Here is an 18,648-nt window from a genome sequence, read left to right as displayed (position 1 = left end):
CCTATCATTCTATTGCAATTGCTCAATAATAGTCACTGGATCCCCATGTCCTAAAATATAAAGTTGAAATTCCCTTAGCTGTCAGTTAAGGCACTCTAAAATATGGTTCTATAATATCTCCACATAATTTCTTTGCTAAAACCATTAGTCAGTTCATTTGTGCCCAACATGGAAGGACCTTTCTCCACTCGGTAATTCTGTGCCTCTTTATCTGAAAGGGAATTCTCCTAATCTTAGCTTACATATTTTGTTCCTATTCTTCAAGGTTCAGTTTAAGGTACACTTTCTCTGAGCACCATGACTTTTGGGGATCTCTCCTATCTCTTAAATCTAGCATTTTGTTTTTTTGTTTTGTTTTGTTTTCTAATCACTTGGTAGTACCAGTGCTACCTGGCATTATTAAGTTTTATTTTACATAAAGGTTCAACCCCAACCTTACCTACTTTTCTAGGAGCAGCTAGAAAACAGGAATTGTATAGGAATCATCTTTGCAACTTAGTAACTAGAATACAGTTTTCCCTCAATATCTTGGTCTTAATGAAGATAAAGCATGAACATGGCAGGCATATGTGAAACTCCAAAACTATGTCTTAAGAAGACATATGAGCAGCGTGTGGGTGGCTCAGTTGGTTGAGTCTCGATTTCTGCTCAGGTCATGATCCCAGGGTCGGAAGATCAAGCCCCACATCAGGCTCTACACTAAGTGTGGAGCCTGCTTAAGAGTCTTTCCCTCTCTCCCTCTGCCCCTCTCCCTGCCTCGGTGGCATGCTCTCTCTCTGACTCTGTCTCTCAAAAAAGAAGAAGAAGAAGAAGAAGAAGAAGAAGAAGAAGAAGACAAATGAAGCTAGGCCACAATGACTATTGTAAAAATCTGTCTAAACAAAACAAAACAAAACAAAAAGCAAAAGAATTTACTGATATCTGCTGTGGACCGAGAAGGGGCCATTTACTGGTCATCTCCAGCTTTTTTCACAATAAAATATCAAGAAACATTCCCTAAAAGGACAGCAATGATTTGCAGTGTACTTTAAAATATTATCTTATTGTATAACTCTGTCTCATTTTTTTTTGTTACATATTACAACCTTCAGGAGTTTTGTTTGTTTGTTTTTAAATTCCAATACCTTGGCCACATCCATACCAACTAAATAAAAATCTCCAGGATTGAATCCAGGCATCAATATATTTTTTAAATTCTTCATATGATTCCAATGTACAGCATTGCCAAAAAGCAATTTCATATTTGGTAGGTCTGGGGTAGTTCTAACTAGCTTCCAGATGCTACTGTTGCTTCTCTAACCTTACCAGTCAGTAGACCAAAGCGTGTTGTGGGCAGTATCTGCGTCTCCTGCAGTTTATGGGAAAGGCAGACTCTTAGGCCCCAACTAAGACCTACTGAGTCACAACTTTCACTTTCAGGAGTTTCCCAAGAGATTACTATGCATTTCAGATTCAAGAAGCACTGTTTTAGAGCAGTGGTTCTCAAAGTGTGGTCTGCTGAACTTGTTAGAAATACAAACATTCAGCCCTTCTTCCAGACCTATTGAATCAGAAATTCTGGGGGTAAGGCCCCCAAATCAGTAGTTTAACAAACCCTCTAGGTGATCCTGTTGCTCACTAAAGTATAAGTAGCAATGTTCCGGAAGAAATCACCGTTCTTACTCTTGACTGCACTTTGGAATTATCTGTGTTATTTAAGAATACTGACTGGATCCTCAGAGATTCTGATTTTATTGACTTGGGCATAAGATTTTTTTTTAAGTTACCTTGGTGATTCTAATGTTCAAAATTTGGGAGCCATTGTTCTAGAGGATTTTGACGTGGTGGGAAGTAGACTGTCTCCCCTTGCATCATGATAGGACTTCCCCTGCTTACATCAGCAACAGAATCAAATGACAGAGAAGAGACCATGTGGAACATTTCATTCCTACCCCTCTGAAAGAAATTCCAAGTGCAGTGGGGTTGAATCCTATCCAGAGTCAACTTCAGTCAAACCCTCCTAAAGACAAAAAGACTCAGGGTGCCTGGGTGGCTCAGTTGGTTAAGCGTCCAACTTTGGCTCAGGTCATGATCTCGTGGTCCATGAGTTCGAGCCCCACATTGGGCTCTGTGATGACAGCTCAGAGCCTGGAGCCTGCTTCAGATTCTGTGTCTCCCTCTCTCTGTGCCCCTCCCCCACTGACAATCTGTCTCTCTCTCAAGAATGAATAAATGGTAAAAAAAAATTTTTTTTAAAGACAAGAAGCCTGGATCTAGGGCCCAGACAGGTGCTGAAATTGCAGATGAGGCTTCAAGAAGGCTTATTATACAACTCTTCATGGCTCTGCTCAGTCCTACATTTTCCCTGAAATCTCTCTTGATCACACTTTAGGCAACATAGATTTCTCCTCTTTCAGACTTTCCAGTAGGGTCCAGCAGTCTCTTCCAGTAGGGTAAGTTTGATGTTATATACTCTAAGTCTTTACATATAATTCCCATTTTGCAAATAAGAAACTAGTTTCAAAGTGCTAAACAAATTGCTCAAGGGTAGATAGCTGGTAAATGGAGAAATGCATGTTAATTTCCATAACTGTCTGTCTATGAAATTTTATGGGATGTTCACAACACCACACTGCTTCCTTAAGGATCATAACCTATCCCTGGTATATACCAAGGTAACAGTAAAATGGTATCTTCTGCCAATACCTAAGTAAGAGGAAGCAAAGAGAAGCTTTCTTTAAGATATTTTTAAAAATTCAATTAGAATACTATGGAGTGGGCTTAGTAATGCTGAACAGACATATTTTGACATGGGAATGTGCTCCACACTGTCTTGGTGTCAGGGAAAGCAGATGTACTAAGTGCAACCTCACTAGATCTTGGCAGAATGCCTGCTCAATACCACTCTATCTAGGCTACTGAATAATGCATGGAAATATATGCACACACACAAATACACACATCCTACACACCTCAAACTTCCAAGTCAGATACATGAAACTGGCCACCAAATGAAGAACATTTAAAATTATTGTATAATGGTTTACTATTATATATATATATATATATATATATATATATACGTATATATATATATATGTATGTATATATATGTATATGTATATAATATTATAGATCTAGATTCTAGATCTATTCTAGATATCTATATCTATACATATGTATATCTATATATATGTCTGTGTATATATATATATATATATATATATGTGTGTGTGTGTGTGTATATATATATATATATAGTTTGGTTTTTTTTTAGAGAGAGAGCTTGAACAGGGGAGAGGGGCAGAGTGGGAGAGAGAGGGAGAGAGAGAAAAAAATCTCAAGCAGACTCCATGCTCAGTGCGGAGCCCAATGCAAGGCTCAATTCCATGACCCTCTGGATCGTGAGCTGAGCTCAAATCAAGATTTGTAGGCTCAACAGACTGAGCCACCCAGGTGCCCCTCCAAAAAATATTTTAATTTACAATTTAAATACATCAAGCATATTGAAGAAAAATCCCTCAAGTTCAATGTTTATACTCTTAAAATAAACCACCACAATATTTTATAAGTAAATCACACTTCTTTCTTAATACTTTCAAAAAGTTTTGTGAGAAAATGCAATGGTATGATTTAAGGAAGTATTTATTATGTGCTAGGAAATATTGACCAAGAAAAAGAAATTCAGTGTAAAGTGTGGGTAAAGGCATTAACTCTGGAACTAAACTCACTGAATTCAAATCCTGAATCTATCATTTAATATCTGTGTGTGTGACTAATTATTTAAACTTGCTATGCCTCAGTTTATTCATCTTCAACATGGGCATGATTATAGTACCTGTTTTATAGAACTGTTTTAGATTTAAATGAATAAAATTTATAAAATTATTCAGTAAACATTAGCCATTATTATCTGACATGCCCCAAACTCATATTAAGAAGTAATACTTGGCACATAGGTTACCATTTTATTTTTCTAAGTCCCTCATGGAAAATATATAATTCTTTCATAGTTCATGGTAGTATGCCCTGGAAAATATCTATTCATATCAGAATAAAGCTATGATTTGTTCCTTAATAAACTGCTATAAACTGGATACCTAATCAAACCAGCCACATATAAGAAATCTCAATGCTATTAATTACTATCTCCATTAAGTGTGAGAATGTAGGGAAACCTATATATAATCTCTCAAGCAATAATTTGTATTGAGGAATGAACACAGGATACAGATATAATGGAACTGAATTTTCTTTAGTCTACCTTTACCAAATCAACTTCACATCTCAGAGCCACAAGCAGGTAATTTCAGAAAGATTTTAATAATCTCTAATTTATCACAACTCTAATGCCCTTTTCTACTTTAAGGAATCCACCCCCTTTTTTTCTTACTTTTAAAGCACCTGAGTATTATAGTTTCTGTTCCCTACAAAATCAGCTTCAATTTAGCTCCTGGTCCTGGATGAATAATAAAAGCAATGGCTCTCTCTCTCTCTCTCTCTAGTATGTAAATGTACCATTTACATACTTTCAGAAATGATGCCTCTGTAATTATCACCATGAATATATATTCACATATTGCTTTAAGGATATATTTAAAACTGTGCAGAAGTGACTTCTTTTACTATTATTGCTATAAAGTTCACTTTTCTGCACTAACCATACTCAATTTTCTTCCTATTTTCATAATGGAAAATGACTTTCTTATCCATTTTTGAAGTCTCTTAAATTGTCTGTCATTCTCAAAACAAAAGGCAAACGTGATCCAATTTGCATTAATCCTTCATGCTGAGTGTTGTTCAACAAAGTCATATTCATTTTTAATGGCATTGTTCTGAGAATTCACTTTCATTCATTTATTCAATGAATATTGAGAACCTAATATGTCCCAGGCACTGTTCTAGGTGCTGGAGATACAACAGTGCAAAAGGCAGGCACACCTCCCTGCCCCTGTGGAGCTTTTATTCTAACTAATAAGCCTTTCAAATTTAAATGGTAGTCTGATTATACTATTATTACTATAAATTAACCTATTCATTTCCTTTGCTAAGGCATTACCCATTATTAAGGCCTTATTACATGCCAACACAGAGATAAATCAGACATAGTCAAGGACCTCAAGAAACTTACAACCTAAAAGAAGTAAATAAGTCACACACATAATAAATATATACAGATGAAACTGCATAAATTTCTTTTTTTAAGGTTATTTATTTATTTTTAGAGAGAGACACACACAGAGAGAGAGAGACAGCGAGCAAACAAGTCAAGGAGGGGCAGAGAGAAGGAGAGACAGAATCCCAAGCAGGCTCCACACCATCAGCAGAGCCCAATGCGGAGTTCAAACCCATGAACCGCAAGATCATGACCTGAGCTGAGACCAAGAGGTGGACACTTAACTGACTAAGCCACCCAGGCGCCCCAAACTGCATGAATTTCTTAAGAGAGGTACAGGGTATAAAGAGGAAAAAGCAGGACTTCCAGTTAAAGAAATTGGAAAAAAAAAATTCAGAGACAAAAGGCAATTGATCTTGTTTTTAGAGGATGATGTAATTAGTGGAAAAAAAATAACATAAGCAAGTATGAATGAGGAAACTCTGTGGTATACACGGGGAACATTTTAGTGGAGGAGGGACATAATAAAACACATAAGTATATTAGACAGTGACAAGTGTTCTGGAGGAAGAAAATATCAAGTCACCAAGGCAGAATGAAGTGTTAAAGACAGGGATTGAAATTTATCGACTAACCAAAAAAGGCCTCCACATGAAAAGGCATCATTTTTGAGGAAGGGAATGAAGAAGATGAGGAAGAGGGCTATTTAGGTATTCGGAGGAAGAACATGTTAGGAAGACATGGAATGCTGGGAGGCCTTGAGAAAAAGCATAGTTGCCATGTTTGAGGAACAAGAAGACTAATTGACAAGAGGTAATGGGCAGGATTAAGTAAAACCGTACTGGTCATAAAATGAACTTGGCTTTTACCCTTAATGATGTGTGATGAAAGAGACTGAACAGAGAAGTGACCTAGCCAACTTATGTTTTAACTGGGTCACTTTGGTTGCTGTGTGGCTAATAGACAAAAGAGGAAAGCCGTAAGTAACAAGATCAGTCAGGAGGCTACTGCAGAAGTCCAAAGATAAGAGCAGCTTGGTCTAGGTAGTGGCAATAGGGGTTTTGCAAAGTGGTCAGATTCTGTATATATTTTGAAGGCAGAGTGAATTCACTACAGTTTTCAAACTCATCACAAAAATTATTGTACTATCCACTCTTACAACTTTGCCTTTTTATAATGTGTTTAAAAGGGGAAATTTCAAGTTTTCAAAGAGAAAAACAAAAGTCGTTGCCAATTTTATAGGCTTTCAAAGTTTCAGATCTTTCAGGGATATTGGAGATAATCTTTTCTAAACACCTAATTTTGGATAAGAGTAGATAACCAGGAACAAAAGGCTTAAACAAGAACACTCAGCTAAGTGGGGACAGGACTTGCACTGGAAACAGGTTATCTGACTCACAGTCCAATTAGTGATACTTAAGTGGTTTATACTCTTCCTTTGAAGTTGTATTCAGTCATTTTGATTTCACAACATTGAGTAAGAGGTATCCCAAACTCAAAACTCTTCAGGGCTTAGGCAGGTAGGAGGAAAATGTGGGGGAAAGGAGGTGCATCCATTGTTTGAATACACTCCTTTTTTTCCCCCGTGAAGCATGCCAACTAAATGAAACCTATCTGCATAGCCCTCCGGTTTGGGATCTTGGAAACGGTCCACTGCTGTGCTCGGCAGAAGGGCAAATAAGGACATCACACTCTACGAGGGGAAACACAAATACAGATAAGGAATGGCCAGTCGAATGTGACTTGTGCAGCTGTGAAGGTATATACAAGCTTCAAACACAGTAGGGTGAAGTGAGTTAGTGAGGGGTGTTGTATAAAGGTGGCAATTGTCAGGAAAGTTAGAGAAGGCTTCACATAAAGGAGATAAAAGTTGAGAAGGGCACTAAAGGGTAAGAGTGGCTTACTAGATAAGCCATTGGATAAGACGGGTGAAGTCAGTCCAAATAAATGTAATTAGCATGTGTAAAATGGCCAAGACACAGGCTTACCTATATATTTTTGTAATTCCCCCAAACCTATGCTTGATCACACATCTGTTTAGAATTGAGCTCTAATTCTCTCCAGATAATAAATCAAATGTAACATTCCATTCTCTCTCTCTCTGTATGTATGTACATATATGTACATATATATACACATACACACAGGCAGTATTCTCAATAAATATATACAGCAAACATATATAGATTGATAGATGTGCATATATATATGTACACCACATCTTTATCCATTCATCTATCACATGTTAAATACACTGGAATTAAAATAATTTTTTTAATGTGGCTACTAGAAAATTTAAAAAAAATATATAACCGATTCTGTACATGTTTGAGACACTACAAAGTCTGAATCTCATCATGGTTTGCAGTATGCCTACAGACCTATGCTTTCCCTATTATATTAGGAATTAGGTACCAGTAGAAGTAGGTATGGCAGTCCCAAGACAGAGACTGCCTTAATCAGAAAATGTGAACACTCCAAACCCTGGGGGCAGAGGAGAGTTACCAGTCATACCTACTGCAGTGTATCAGAATCCTCTAGAGGGCTTGTAAATGCAGACTGCTGAGCCACAGCACAGGGTTCTAATTCAGTATGTCTAGCTTAAGGCTCAAGAATGTTCCCAGATGATGCTGATGCTGGGGACTACACATTTTATGAACCACTGACTTAGAGCACTCTTCAATACTCCCAGCTAGCACCTTTACACTCTTTCATGTGTAACAATAGCTGCCACCATTAAGGATTCTACTTCAGTTGAAATGGCTGTGATCTATGAGATCCTTGCAAACAAACACTCTTTCATCCATGCTGACAAAGATTAATAATAATAATAATTATTATTATTATTATAGTAACAACAATCAATAATATTAATTGAGAATTACTGTGTTTTAGGCACAGTAACTTTAAGCACTTTTCATGAATTGCCCCATTTCGTCTGCACAACAGCCCTATGATGTAAATTCTATTATCATTCCCACTTAATAAATGAGAGAATTGGATGTGAAGAAGTTAAATAACTACACCAAAGGTACAGAATCTCAAGTCAGATAGCCTGGATTCAAATTCTGGCTCTATCATTTATGCATGTGACTCTCCACATCTTTACACACACCTTGAGAATATCACATAGGGATCTGTAAAGTGAAGATTTCCTGCTGGCAGCATACTTTTCAGAAGAAATGGTATTTAAAGAAATGGAAGCTGCCAGTCAGTTTTTCTGAGCATACATTCCCTTCTATGCGAGAATTAATGGAAAGGCTACTAAAATCTGAGAGACTGTCTGTTCCTCTCATTTTGTGTAATCAGAGATTGTATAAAGCTGAGAAATTTTATGTGATTTGCTCAAGGTCAACACACTGGTCACCTCACAGAGCCAAGAATATATTAAAGACAACATTAGCCCTCCTTTCTTTCTAGGAATACACTTGGTTAAGTAACTTGTGTAAGATTCCTTTTTTTAAATTATTTTTTTGAGAGAGAGAGAGAGAGAGAGATAAAGAGACAGAGTACTAGCAGGAGAGGGGCAGAGAGAGAGGGAGACACAGAATCTGAAGCAGGCTCCAGGCTTTGAGCTGTCAGCACAGAGCCCAACGCAGGGCTTGAACTCACGAACCATGAGATCATGACCTAAGCCAAAGTCTGACGCCTAACAGACTGAGCCACCCAGGCGCTCTGCTCCCAGAAGACTCTTAACCTCTATGTATACTGCTTATAAATATGCCCACAAACAGTTACAGAGCAACTAGCAAGAAGGATAATTTCAAATGGCTCATGTTTTCCTTTACTGACTAGAGGAACACATGAGGACAGAAGTCTTAGGATTAAAAAGAAATACAAGACTAATAAGGAAAGAGGTCAAGGTTACAAAAAGTTTAGAAAGCTATCCCCCTATGATTTTCTGTGAGTGGGCAAACTATTCAAGGAAATAGTTTCTTGTTCATGCTCTCCATAAATATCATCTGGAGGCATAGTCTTTAAAATTAAAACATAGTCAACAAAACCAAATTTGTAACAAATGTTCATTACTCTCCTTCTAGCTATTAAAATCAAAAGGCATTTTTTCTTTATTAAAAAAATCAAGTGAAGTAACTGCATTCATAAGCTAAAGATAATTATTAATTTTGATAATGAAAAAATATGCCACTGCAAGAGTAACAACATTACATGTACCACAATGTTGCTTCAGATTATGTAAATAATCTTGCTTAAAGAAAATCAGCAGGAGAAAACATACGTTGGTTTTCTTTTCATCCAACTTGTAGGTGTGATTTCACACATACAAACTGATGACATATTCTTAAAGTATAGATGATAGTAGAAGAAAATAATATCCCTATAGTTGGATATAGCGTAACCCTTACTCTCCCATGAGAATGATAATGTGTATGCTTGAGTAAGTGAAGGAGATGAACTGCCTGTCCAGGAAGGCCCCTGTCTGGGGAGAAAAACATCTTTATAATTCTTCACAGCATCCCTTATGTCCTTGATAGTTTTTCCCAACTAACCATGTGGATCATGTTTCTGTTGATAGTTTAGCAATATAGAGCTTCTGTTGGCTTTGGCTGTGTCTACAGACTTGTGGCTGGTGGTATCAAAACATCATATGTTTGGTATTGTATAGAAAACATAACTGGATGACTACATTTTTAAGTTTCCAATTGGATTTCTGAAACTCAGATACAGACCATTCACAGAGCTAGAACAAACAATTCTAAAATTTGTATGGAACCAGAAAAGACCCTGAAATGTTTCTTTATGCTGAACTCATGAAGAATTTAATTTATTCATAAAATCTGAATACACTGTTTGTATTTATAAACAGTAGTTAGGAACATGAAATATTAGATGTCTAGAATCAAAATATCTCAAGAAATGGACTCTGTGTTCATTAAATACTAAGCACAAAAGTCAAACAATTTATTAAATCAAAACATGGCAGATCATTAAGAAAACAATCTTGGAATGAATAAAACCTTTTTATTTTATTTATCTTTTTAACTTGCCATTAGCTTGTCTGATACTTTATTTATTTTTTTAATATGAAATTTATTGTCAAATTGTTTTCCATACAACACCCAGTGCTCATCCCAACATGTGCCCTCCTCAATGCCCATCACCCATTTTCCCCTCCCTCCCACCCCCCATCAACCCTCAGTTTATTCTTAGTTTTTAAGAGTCTCTTATGGTTTGGCTCCCTCCTTCTCTAACAATAAAGCCTTTTTAAATAAGAAAGAAAAGCTGAGGGCATAAAAGCATATTTATAAAATAAAGCACAGCCAAAAAAATTCAGAGACAAGCAACAAAATAAGTAAAAAATTTACAACTCATGTAACAAAGAGCTGATATTTTAAAATATAAATAGATTTTCTACAAATGAAAAGACATTTCATAGAAACAGATATAAGCAGACATTTTACCAGAAAAGAAGTGAAGATGGTTCTTAAAATATATGAACAAGTGCTCAACCTAACTCATAATAAGACAAATGAAGTGTTTTTTTTAGGTAACAAAGAACTACAAGTTTGATAACACATTATGTCGATTACAACATAAGGAAACAAACACTCTCAATGTAAATTTGTATGATGGAGAGCAAATAGATATCTTTCAAAACTAAAAAAAAGCATTTATATATCCTTGACCTGGGAATTATGTTTCTATCCCATCCCATAAGTACACTTGTACATATGCAAAATTACTTATGCAAAAGTACAATATCCATCCCATAAGTACACTTGTACATATGCAAAATTACTTATGTACCAAGATATTCTTTATAGTGTTGTTTGCATTAACAAAATATAAGAAAGAACTGAAATGGCCTTTGATAGAGAGTTAGGTTAAATAAATTGTTCCTCCTAAATATGTACTAATATGGAAAAATCTTGTAGATATAACAGCTTTAAATTTAAAAAGGTGCTTAACAAATGTTAGGTAGATAGATGATGAAGAGAGAAAATATAAATACAAACACATAGCGTTGTATATGTTGATAAATGAATAGACTGTACCTAGAAGAATACCAAGAAATGTGACCACGTGGCAGATAAGAGAAGAACGGAAAATTGCTTTTGACTATGGCAATGTATCCCAGACAAAGAAACACACCCATGGTTAACGACTCACAGCAAAGAATAAAAATGCACATGTTGCTAGACCTGGGATGTCTTAGTAAGAGGGTGTAAGAAAGGACCTAGAGCATTTGGTCTTGTGTTAGGCAATTTTAGGGAGGGCTCAAAGAAATGTAGATTTACTCTCAACTGGACTAGTCTAAGAAAGTGGGTGTCATTCTATGATTAGGTATGTTAATAAATATTACCAAAAGACATGAACAGAGCAAAGCTAAAGCTGTGTTTAGTGAATTAGCAAGCAGCCACTCATATAAACCAGGATAGAGAAATAGTTGATCATTTTGTAGTTTGGACAACATTATTCTTTTTGTCTGTGTTCAGACATGATTACAGAGTGATCGGTCTTATTTTTGTCTTAATCCACCATGATCACAGTGGACTTGTCTGATTTGCTATTCTTTGAAATTGTGTATATTCAACAGAAGCACACCGTGGCCTGATAGAGGGCCAAGAAAGTTCCTGGCTGTCAGGGACTATTTTGCTCAACTGTATACACTTTTGTGTCCTTAAGATTTTGTATTATATACTTATCTTACCTATTCAAAATATGTTTTAAAAGAATATCAGGACTGGGGCTTCTGGGGGAGATGGTGGAGTAGAAGGACCTAGGCTCACCTGACCCCATGGAAACAACTAGGTAACACATCAGTGTAAATAACCCAAAGGCTGGCAGAATGAACTCCACAACTAACTAGCTGAATAAATAAAGATGTGGTATATACATACAATAGGATATTATTCACAGATAAAAAAGAATGAAATCTTGCCATTTGTAACAACATGGATGGAACTAGAAAGTAGAATGTTACAAAATCAGTCAGAGAAAGACAAATACCATATGATTTCACTCATATATGGAATTTAAGAAATAAAACAAATGAACAACGATGGAAAAGAGAGAGAGAGAAACCAAGAAAGCGACTCTTAACTCTAGAAAACAAACTGATGGTTGGGTGGGGGCGGATAGAGGATGGGTGAAATAGGTGATGGGGATTACAAGCACGCTTGTGATGAGCACCAAGTAATATATTGAAGTGTTGAATCACTATATTGTACACCTGAAACTAATATAACATTGTATGTTAACTATACTGGAATTAAAATTTTAAAGCTTAATAAAATTGAAAAAAAAAAAAAAAAAGAATGTCAGGACTGAAGGAGACCTTAGAAGTCACTGAGCCCTAAAACTATCCAATCACCACCACCTTCTCCCACCTTCCCATACCAATGGGGTTTTCTTGTAAAACCCCCCACAAGTGCCAGTACAGCATCTGCTTGCATATCTCCAGTTTGACCATTCTACTAATTTATCAGGCAGCTCACTCCATACTCAAATGGCTGCTCATATATTTTGTGCAGAGGGAAAGAGAAGAATGCATTTGGTTATAATATCTTAATTGTTTTCACCCCAGCATGTTTGACCTCTTCTGATGCATCTTCTCCTACAGCAACTAGTAGAGCAGAATAATTACCTTTCTAATTTTATGTAAAATATTCCTATTAATACTCTCCAAACTGCAATTGTCTTTTTGTGTGCCAGTGTTCCAACACAGTTTTGTATCTTTTGTTATCATTACATTTGCAGAGATTCTTATCTGTTGCCGCTGACAAACCCATTTGTTTTTGTACTCAATTACATGTAATTAGTCTTTTCTTCATGAACAAAAGAACAGGTGTCTTTATCAATTCAATGCAAGATACCACGGTAAGGTTGGTTGGACCTAATGATGTCTAGTGAACCAAACAGCACAATTCTGACAGATGCTCATAGTAACACGATTTTTTTTCAAACAATCAAATGCTTTTACTCCTGCCCACACCAAGTAGAGAAAGAAAAGTCATTTTCACATCTTAGAAGCTTATAATTTTCTATTTTTTAAAAAATGAGTAGAATTTTAATCCTTCTGATATTTCTACCCTTCATCCCTACTAAGAAAAAGTATAAATAAAAATTATTTGCTTTTATTGGAAATTGTTCAATGAAAATATGTATGTATGGGGAGAGGAATCAAAATAAAGTACATTAATTGAAAAACTGGTGAAATCTGAATAACGTCTATAGCTCAGTTAATAGTATTGTACCAGTTTTAATTTCTTGATTGTGATAATTTTACTGTTGTCACATAAAACGATACCCTTAGGAGAAACTAGGTGAGAAGTACATAGGAATATCCTGCATTGCTTTGTAATTTTTCTGAAGTCTAAAATTATTTCAGAAGAAAAGTTTAAAAAAAATATTTGGGTGAGTGAAGTATTTAGCCAATGACTCAGAGAAATTTTGCACATATGCACAAGAAGACATCCATTGATTCATTCCATTTTTTTTCGTTGAGTACTTACTATGCATCAGAGATCATTCTAAAGATAACTCAAAGAGCAAAACAAAATCTCTTCCCTCTTGAAACCTACATTCTCCTGGGAGAAAGATCAAAAACAAACAAACAAACAGCAACTGTGTATGTGTATAGTTTTATATCATGTGGTTATAAAAGCAATGAATACAAAAAAGGGGGGATATCAGAATAGAGAGAGCCAAGGTGAGATGTGTCATTTTATAAAGGATAGTTAGGGAGGGTGTTTTCAATATCTATAAGAAATAGAAATGATAATTATCCACCAAAAAGAGAATGGATAAATATATTTGGGTATATTCATGCAAAGAGATACTTTACAAAAATGAACATGAATAATAGAAAGCAAATATATCACCATCTATGCAGCTCACAACCATAATATAAGGGAGAAAAAGTACATAGAAATTATACAGCAATGCTCTCACTCATACAAAGTTCAAAACATGCAAAACAATATTATGAATGATTTAAGTATACACATATGAAATAAATGTATTTTTAAAACTGCATGGAAATAAAAAATGCTAAATTCAGGATAGTAGTTACGTCTGATACTGAAGGAAAGCAGAACTCCATTGGGAGAACATACAGTGGGTTCAAATGCATTTATACTGTTACCTGAATTTTAAGTCAGAGGTTGGGCATCCAGGTAGATTCATCCTAGTCTTGTTATTTTGTATACCTGAACTACTTTTAATACCAATATATCAAAAGGTGAGTGTAGTTGTTTATCTTAAGAAAAAAATATTTTAAATTTATTAATTCAGTTTCTAATAGTATTTGACAAACTGTATCACCCTCAACATGTGTTATGCACAATGCCACTATGCATATATACACACATAGGCATATATATTTGTACATATATATGTATGCATACAAATGTATGTTTATAAATATATAGGTATGGATTTACACTAGACCCTGACCCAGCATCTGCAGAGAGAGCACTGTTTAATTCTTTGTCTATGAAATGGAGAAGGAAGGATTTTTGTCAGTTGAACTCACATTTTTTGCCCTTGCCCTTCAGCCACAACCTCATGATAAAAGTCATACATCTTCAGGATGCCTGTCTGGGTTACAGCTGCATCCTGTGGAATGAAGTGTGGCTATTTGGCTTACTTGGGGATTAAATCTATTCTCCTCAATTTATAATTTTTCAATTTTTTTAAAAAGTTGAATGGACAATGCTGACAGAAGATATTATTATCTCGAGCTGCTTCATTTTATAGAAAAATAAACTGAGGTCCAGGGATACCTCAGAGATAGCAGAGGTGATACAGTGAAGCAATCTCCCTGATTCATTTCACCCATACTAACAGCTTACTAAATCTACATGAAGTACAGATACAATAGATGAAAATCTTACATGGAGAGAAAGGCATCCCCATTCCTCGGTACTCAGTTGAAAATGTGAATCATTTAAAGAGTGCATTCCTACAGCCACAAACCAACAATGCAAACCACAATAGGCTAATCAACCACTTTGCAGAAAACTGGGGATGCAATTTTTTATAATAAGATCTTTTCTGTATTGTAATTCATATTTTGCAACGTGTAATATTAAATGAACAAAGAATGATTTAGAAAGGGTGGACAAGAACATTTTCACACTTCAGGAGTTGCAGATCTTCCCCCAAATCTTTAATTTTAATTTAAAAGTTATTTCTCCATAGAATATAAGGCTTCTTAGATTATCTTAGGCAATTTGGTAGATTGCCACCCTGACCACAAAATTATATCCATCAGAAGACAACTCAATGGGACATATATTTGATGAGTATTTACTATGTGCTTGGCACTAACGATCTAGCAGTGAATCCAAACAAACTTTAGGAAACTATATGGCACCCTGCATAATTTTAAGATAACATGAATTTCCCCCTGGGTATCTGTGTATGATTCTGCAGAAACTAAAAGATATGATGAGAGTGATCACTCTTGGCTCTGAGGCTTATATTCCATTTTTTTTTCTGAAATGCAAATATACTACTATGTCATACCTTGATGATTTTGTTTAGTTATTAAACTTGTCAACTCTATACTTAAATTAGTTAAAAACTAATTCCAGGGATATTATTAAAAAACTTTGAATACGTGGCACTTTATTTTAAAAACTTATAAACAAACTTTCAGGTCTACTAGTCTTTATTATCCTGTTATTACCAATACATCATCATACTATTTTAATATATTTTTCTTTTACAATTAATAATTTGAGGTGCCTGGATGGCTTAGTCGGTTAAGCATCCAGCTCTTGATTTTGGCTCAGGTCATGATCTCATGGTTTGTGAGATGGAGCCTTGGGTCAGGCTCTGCACTGACAGCACAGAACCTGCTTGGGATTCTCTCTCTCCCTCTCTCTGCCTCTCCTTTCTCATGTTCTCTCTCTCTCAAGATAAATAAATAAATACTTGAAAAAATTAAAATCAATAATTTTGTCATTAAAATGAAATCACATGTAATATACAGATGTATATACTCAATGTTTACCTTAAGAAGTAATTTTGGCCTGCCAGAAATGATGTTTAGAAAATTATTATAACATGCTCGCTATTTGGTTCTAGGATTAAAACACCATCTTGTGCTGGAAATTCTGCCTTGTTCCTATAAATATTTATCACCATATTGACTATAAACACTGGAATGGGACAATCTTCTTATCCACTGACTATCTGGAACTCTTTCAAGTCTCTACCTTCTCATTTAGTGTGTGACCTCTCTCAACTGTGTCTTTACTCTAGGGAGTCACAGCAAAAAGGATAGAAGACAGACACCAGCTTACTAGCAGTTAAACAGTTCAAAAGGCAGCCTGGCCACACCCTAAGACTTAGATACACCAGACCACACATTTGATCATCGTTAACTGGACTGGGAGAAGTTAATGCTCCTTACTGTAGTCGCTGTTTTCGTCCTTGGTCCCGTCAATGGTACCATCTGGGTGCATCTGCAGGAAATATCCCTGTTGGCTGAATAACCTTGTCACAATTCCTTTCAGCTGGGGTTCTGCAAAACAAAATAGAATGGTTATTCAAGTCTTTATTTTGTTTATAAAAATACACACTTGCAAATTGTCCAAAAATTCTCTAAAGTCACCAATGCCAATGGCTTAAATATTGAAATAAGTATATGGAAAAGGGGCATCTCAGTAACATGTCTTTACTCTTCTTTTTCCTTCTAGAGGCAGAGCCATAATACTATGCATCAGGAAACCAAATATAAATAGATAAAAACTAATTATGACTCGGAAAATAAAGAGGCGTGCTAAAAAGTGAATTATTTTTCTTCCTCGTGCATCTAATGTCTGACTGCAAGATGCCACCAACTGTATGGTCTCATTCTAGAATCAGTATTTACAACAAACCGCCACTATAATTCCTAAGCTTCCAGTAGTCAAAATCAGGCCCTGGAAGATTTCTATTTCTGCTGAATATAAACTATCCATTAGAAACTCCTGGGTTTTGAAATTCTGATCAACTTCAGCCAGAAAGAAAGAATGGCTTGGATAAGAACCACAGGAAAAAGCAAAACCCCCACGGCCATGAGATGTCACTGAAAAGTATGTGAAAATAAACTTCACCTTCAATAAATACTTCACCAGACAGAAGCCTCAGCACTACAAAAGTCATTTTTCCAGTACCAAAAGAAGTAATAAATTCATGTATATTTCTCTAAATATTTCACTAGAAGTGAAAGAAGCTGTCCTCACTAGAAGTGACCATTAGAAGTGTTCCTCAGCTTTTATAAACTCCCTACACATTAATACCATCAAACTGAACTTTGTATACCACATTTGGGTTTTTGCATATCAGCTACCATAAATATTTAAAGCTTTCTCATTATGGTGCTGGCTGCCAGCGACAATTCATTTTCTATAGCATCACTACCATCTTTGTCTCCACTTCAGCACTGGGCAAATATTAGACTATTCTAACGCATTCCTGAAGTAGCAACATACTATCCTCAAATTCAGCATCATACTGAATTTCAACTGACAGTCAATTTCATTCCTTCACCCATTTATTCAACCAATTACTCCAAATCTCTTTTTTGTCAGACAATATGCTAGGTACTGTGTGTTACACCAAACACACTGATTGATGTGACTACATAAGAATTCTAGTTAAGGATTCAGTGTGTTTAACTCTTTGGGAATAGACCTGCTCTCTATAGCATATGTCTGCGGTTAAACTTTTTCATATATGACTTGATCACACGTATTCAGGAATATAAGGCACTACCTATATAAACATGTCCTCTTGAAAGCAATCCTAATAAGCAGAGAAGGTACTAAGAAAATTTGGAATAATGAAGCAGGGTTATGAAAAAAAAGAACTGAACTGGAAATGAGGAATTCTGGCTGATAACTATATGTTATATATGTGTGTTAAATAAATTTATTTAATTTGTAGGACTATCTAGAAGTCAAACTAAGTGACCTTTAGATCCCTTCTATAAATATCTATTGACTTGGGGTACATTAGAATCCTCTTCCCTGAGTGATAGCAGAAATCAAGGAATGTTCGGTGTGTTGCCTCCACGGGTCCACCCAATCTGACATATTAGGAACATGCTGGAGGAACACATAGCTGGCTAACCTCACTGTAAAACAATATCCTGTGCCGCCATCAAATCCTACCAATGTTTCTAGGCTCAGCTCAAGATCACCTCCTCCAAGAAAGTTTGGCTATCATAACTGAGGGAAATATATAATTGGGGGAAATAAAAAGAACATGTGTGCCTCTGTCATGAGGCTAACTGACTGACAGGCAGGTGCTAATATGGCATACTTAATTCTATATATGCAGGCAGAAGACCCAGCTTTGAGCCACAATTGCCACGTGCTCCTGAGGAAGTCATTTTACATTTCAGGCTCAGTTTTCATATAAAGGGAAAAATAATTCCTATGCTAATTATAACTGCTGGGAAATAAAATGAATAAATATAGGTGATAGTATGAATTCAAACCCATAAGAATATAAAGCCTAATTAAGGTCTATTTTCAGTGATGAAAATCAAGAAAACAGCATAAGTGAGGTAAAGGAACATACTAAGAACCAACTTT

General features: G+C 35.7%; 1 protein-coding gene across 2 annotated transcripts in view; it reads right to left on the bottom strand.

The window, feature by feature from the left end:
- Nucleotides 1-18,648, bottom strand: part of FGF12 (fibroblast growth factor 12) — a 261,257-nt gene that overhangs the window by 197,947 nt on the left and 44,662 nt on the right. For both annotated transcript variants that reach the window (XM_042955264.1, XM_042955263.1), the window contains exon 2: nt 16,479-16,589. In XM_042955264.1, the coding sequence (XP_042811198.1) occupies nt 16,479-16,530 (52 nt within the window). In that variant the 5' untranslated portion in view covers nt 16,531-16,589. The remainder of the gene's footprint in view (nt 1-16,478; nt 16,590-18,648) is intronic.

Source organism: Panthera leo, chromosome C2, assembly GCF_018350215.1.
Source record: "Panthera leo isolate Ple1 chromosome C2, P.leo_Ple1_pat1.1, whole genome shotgun sequence".
Classification (NCBI taxonomy): Eukaryota; Metazoa; Chordata; class Mammalia; order Carnivora; family Felidae; genus Panthera; species Panthera leo.
This window is presented reverse-complemented; position numbering and strand designations above follow the sequence as displayed.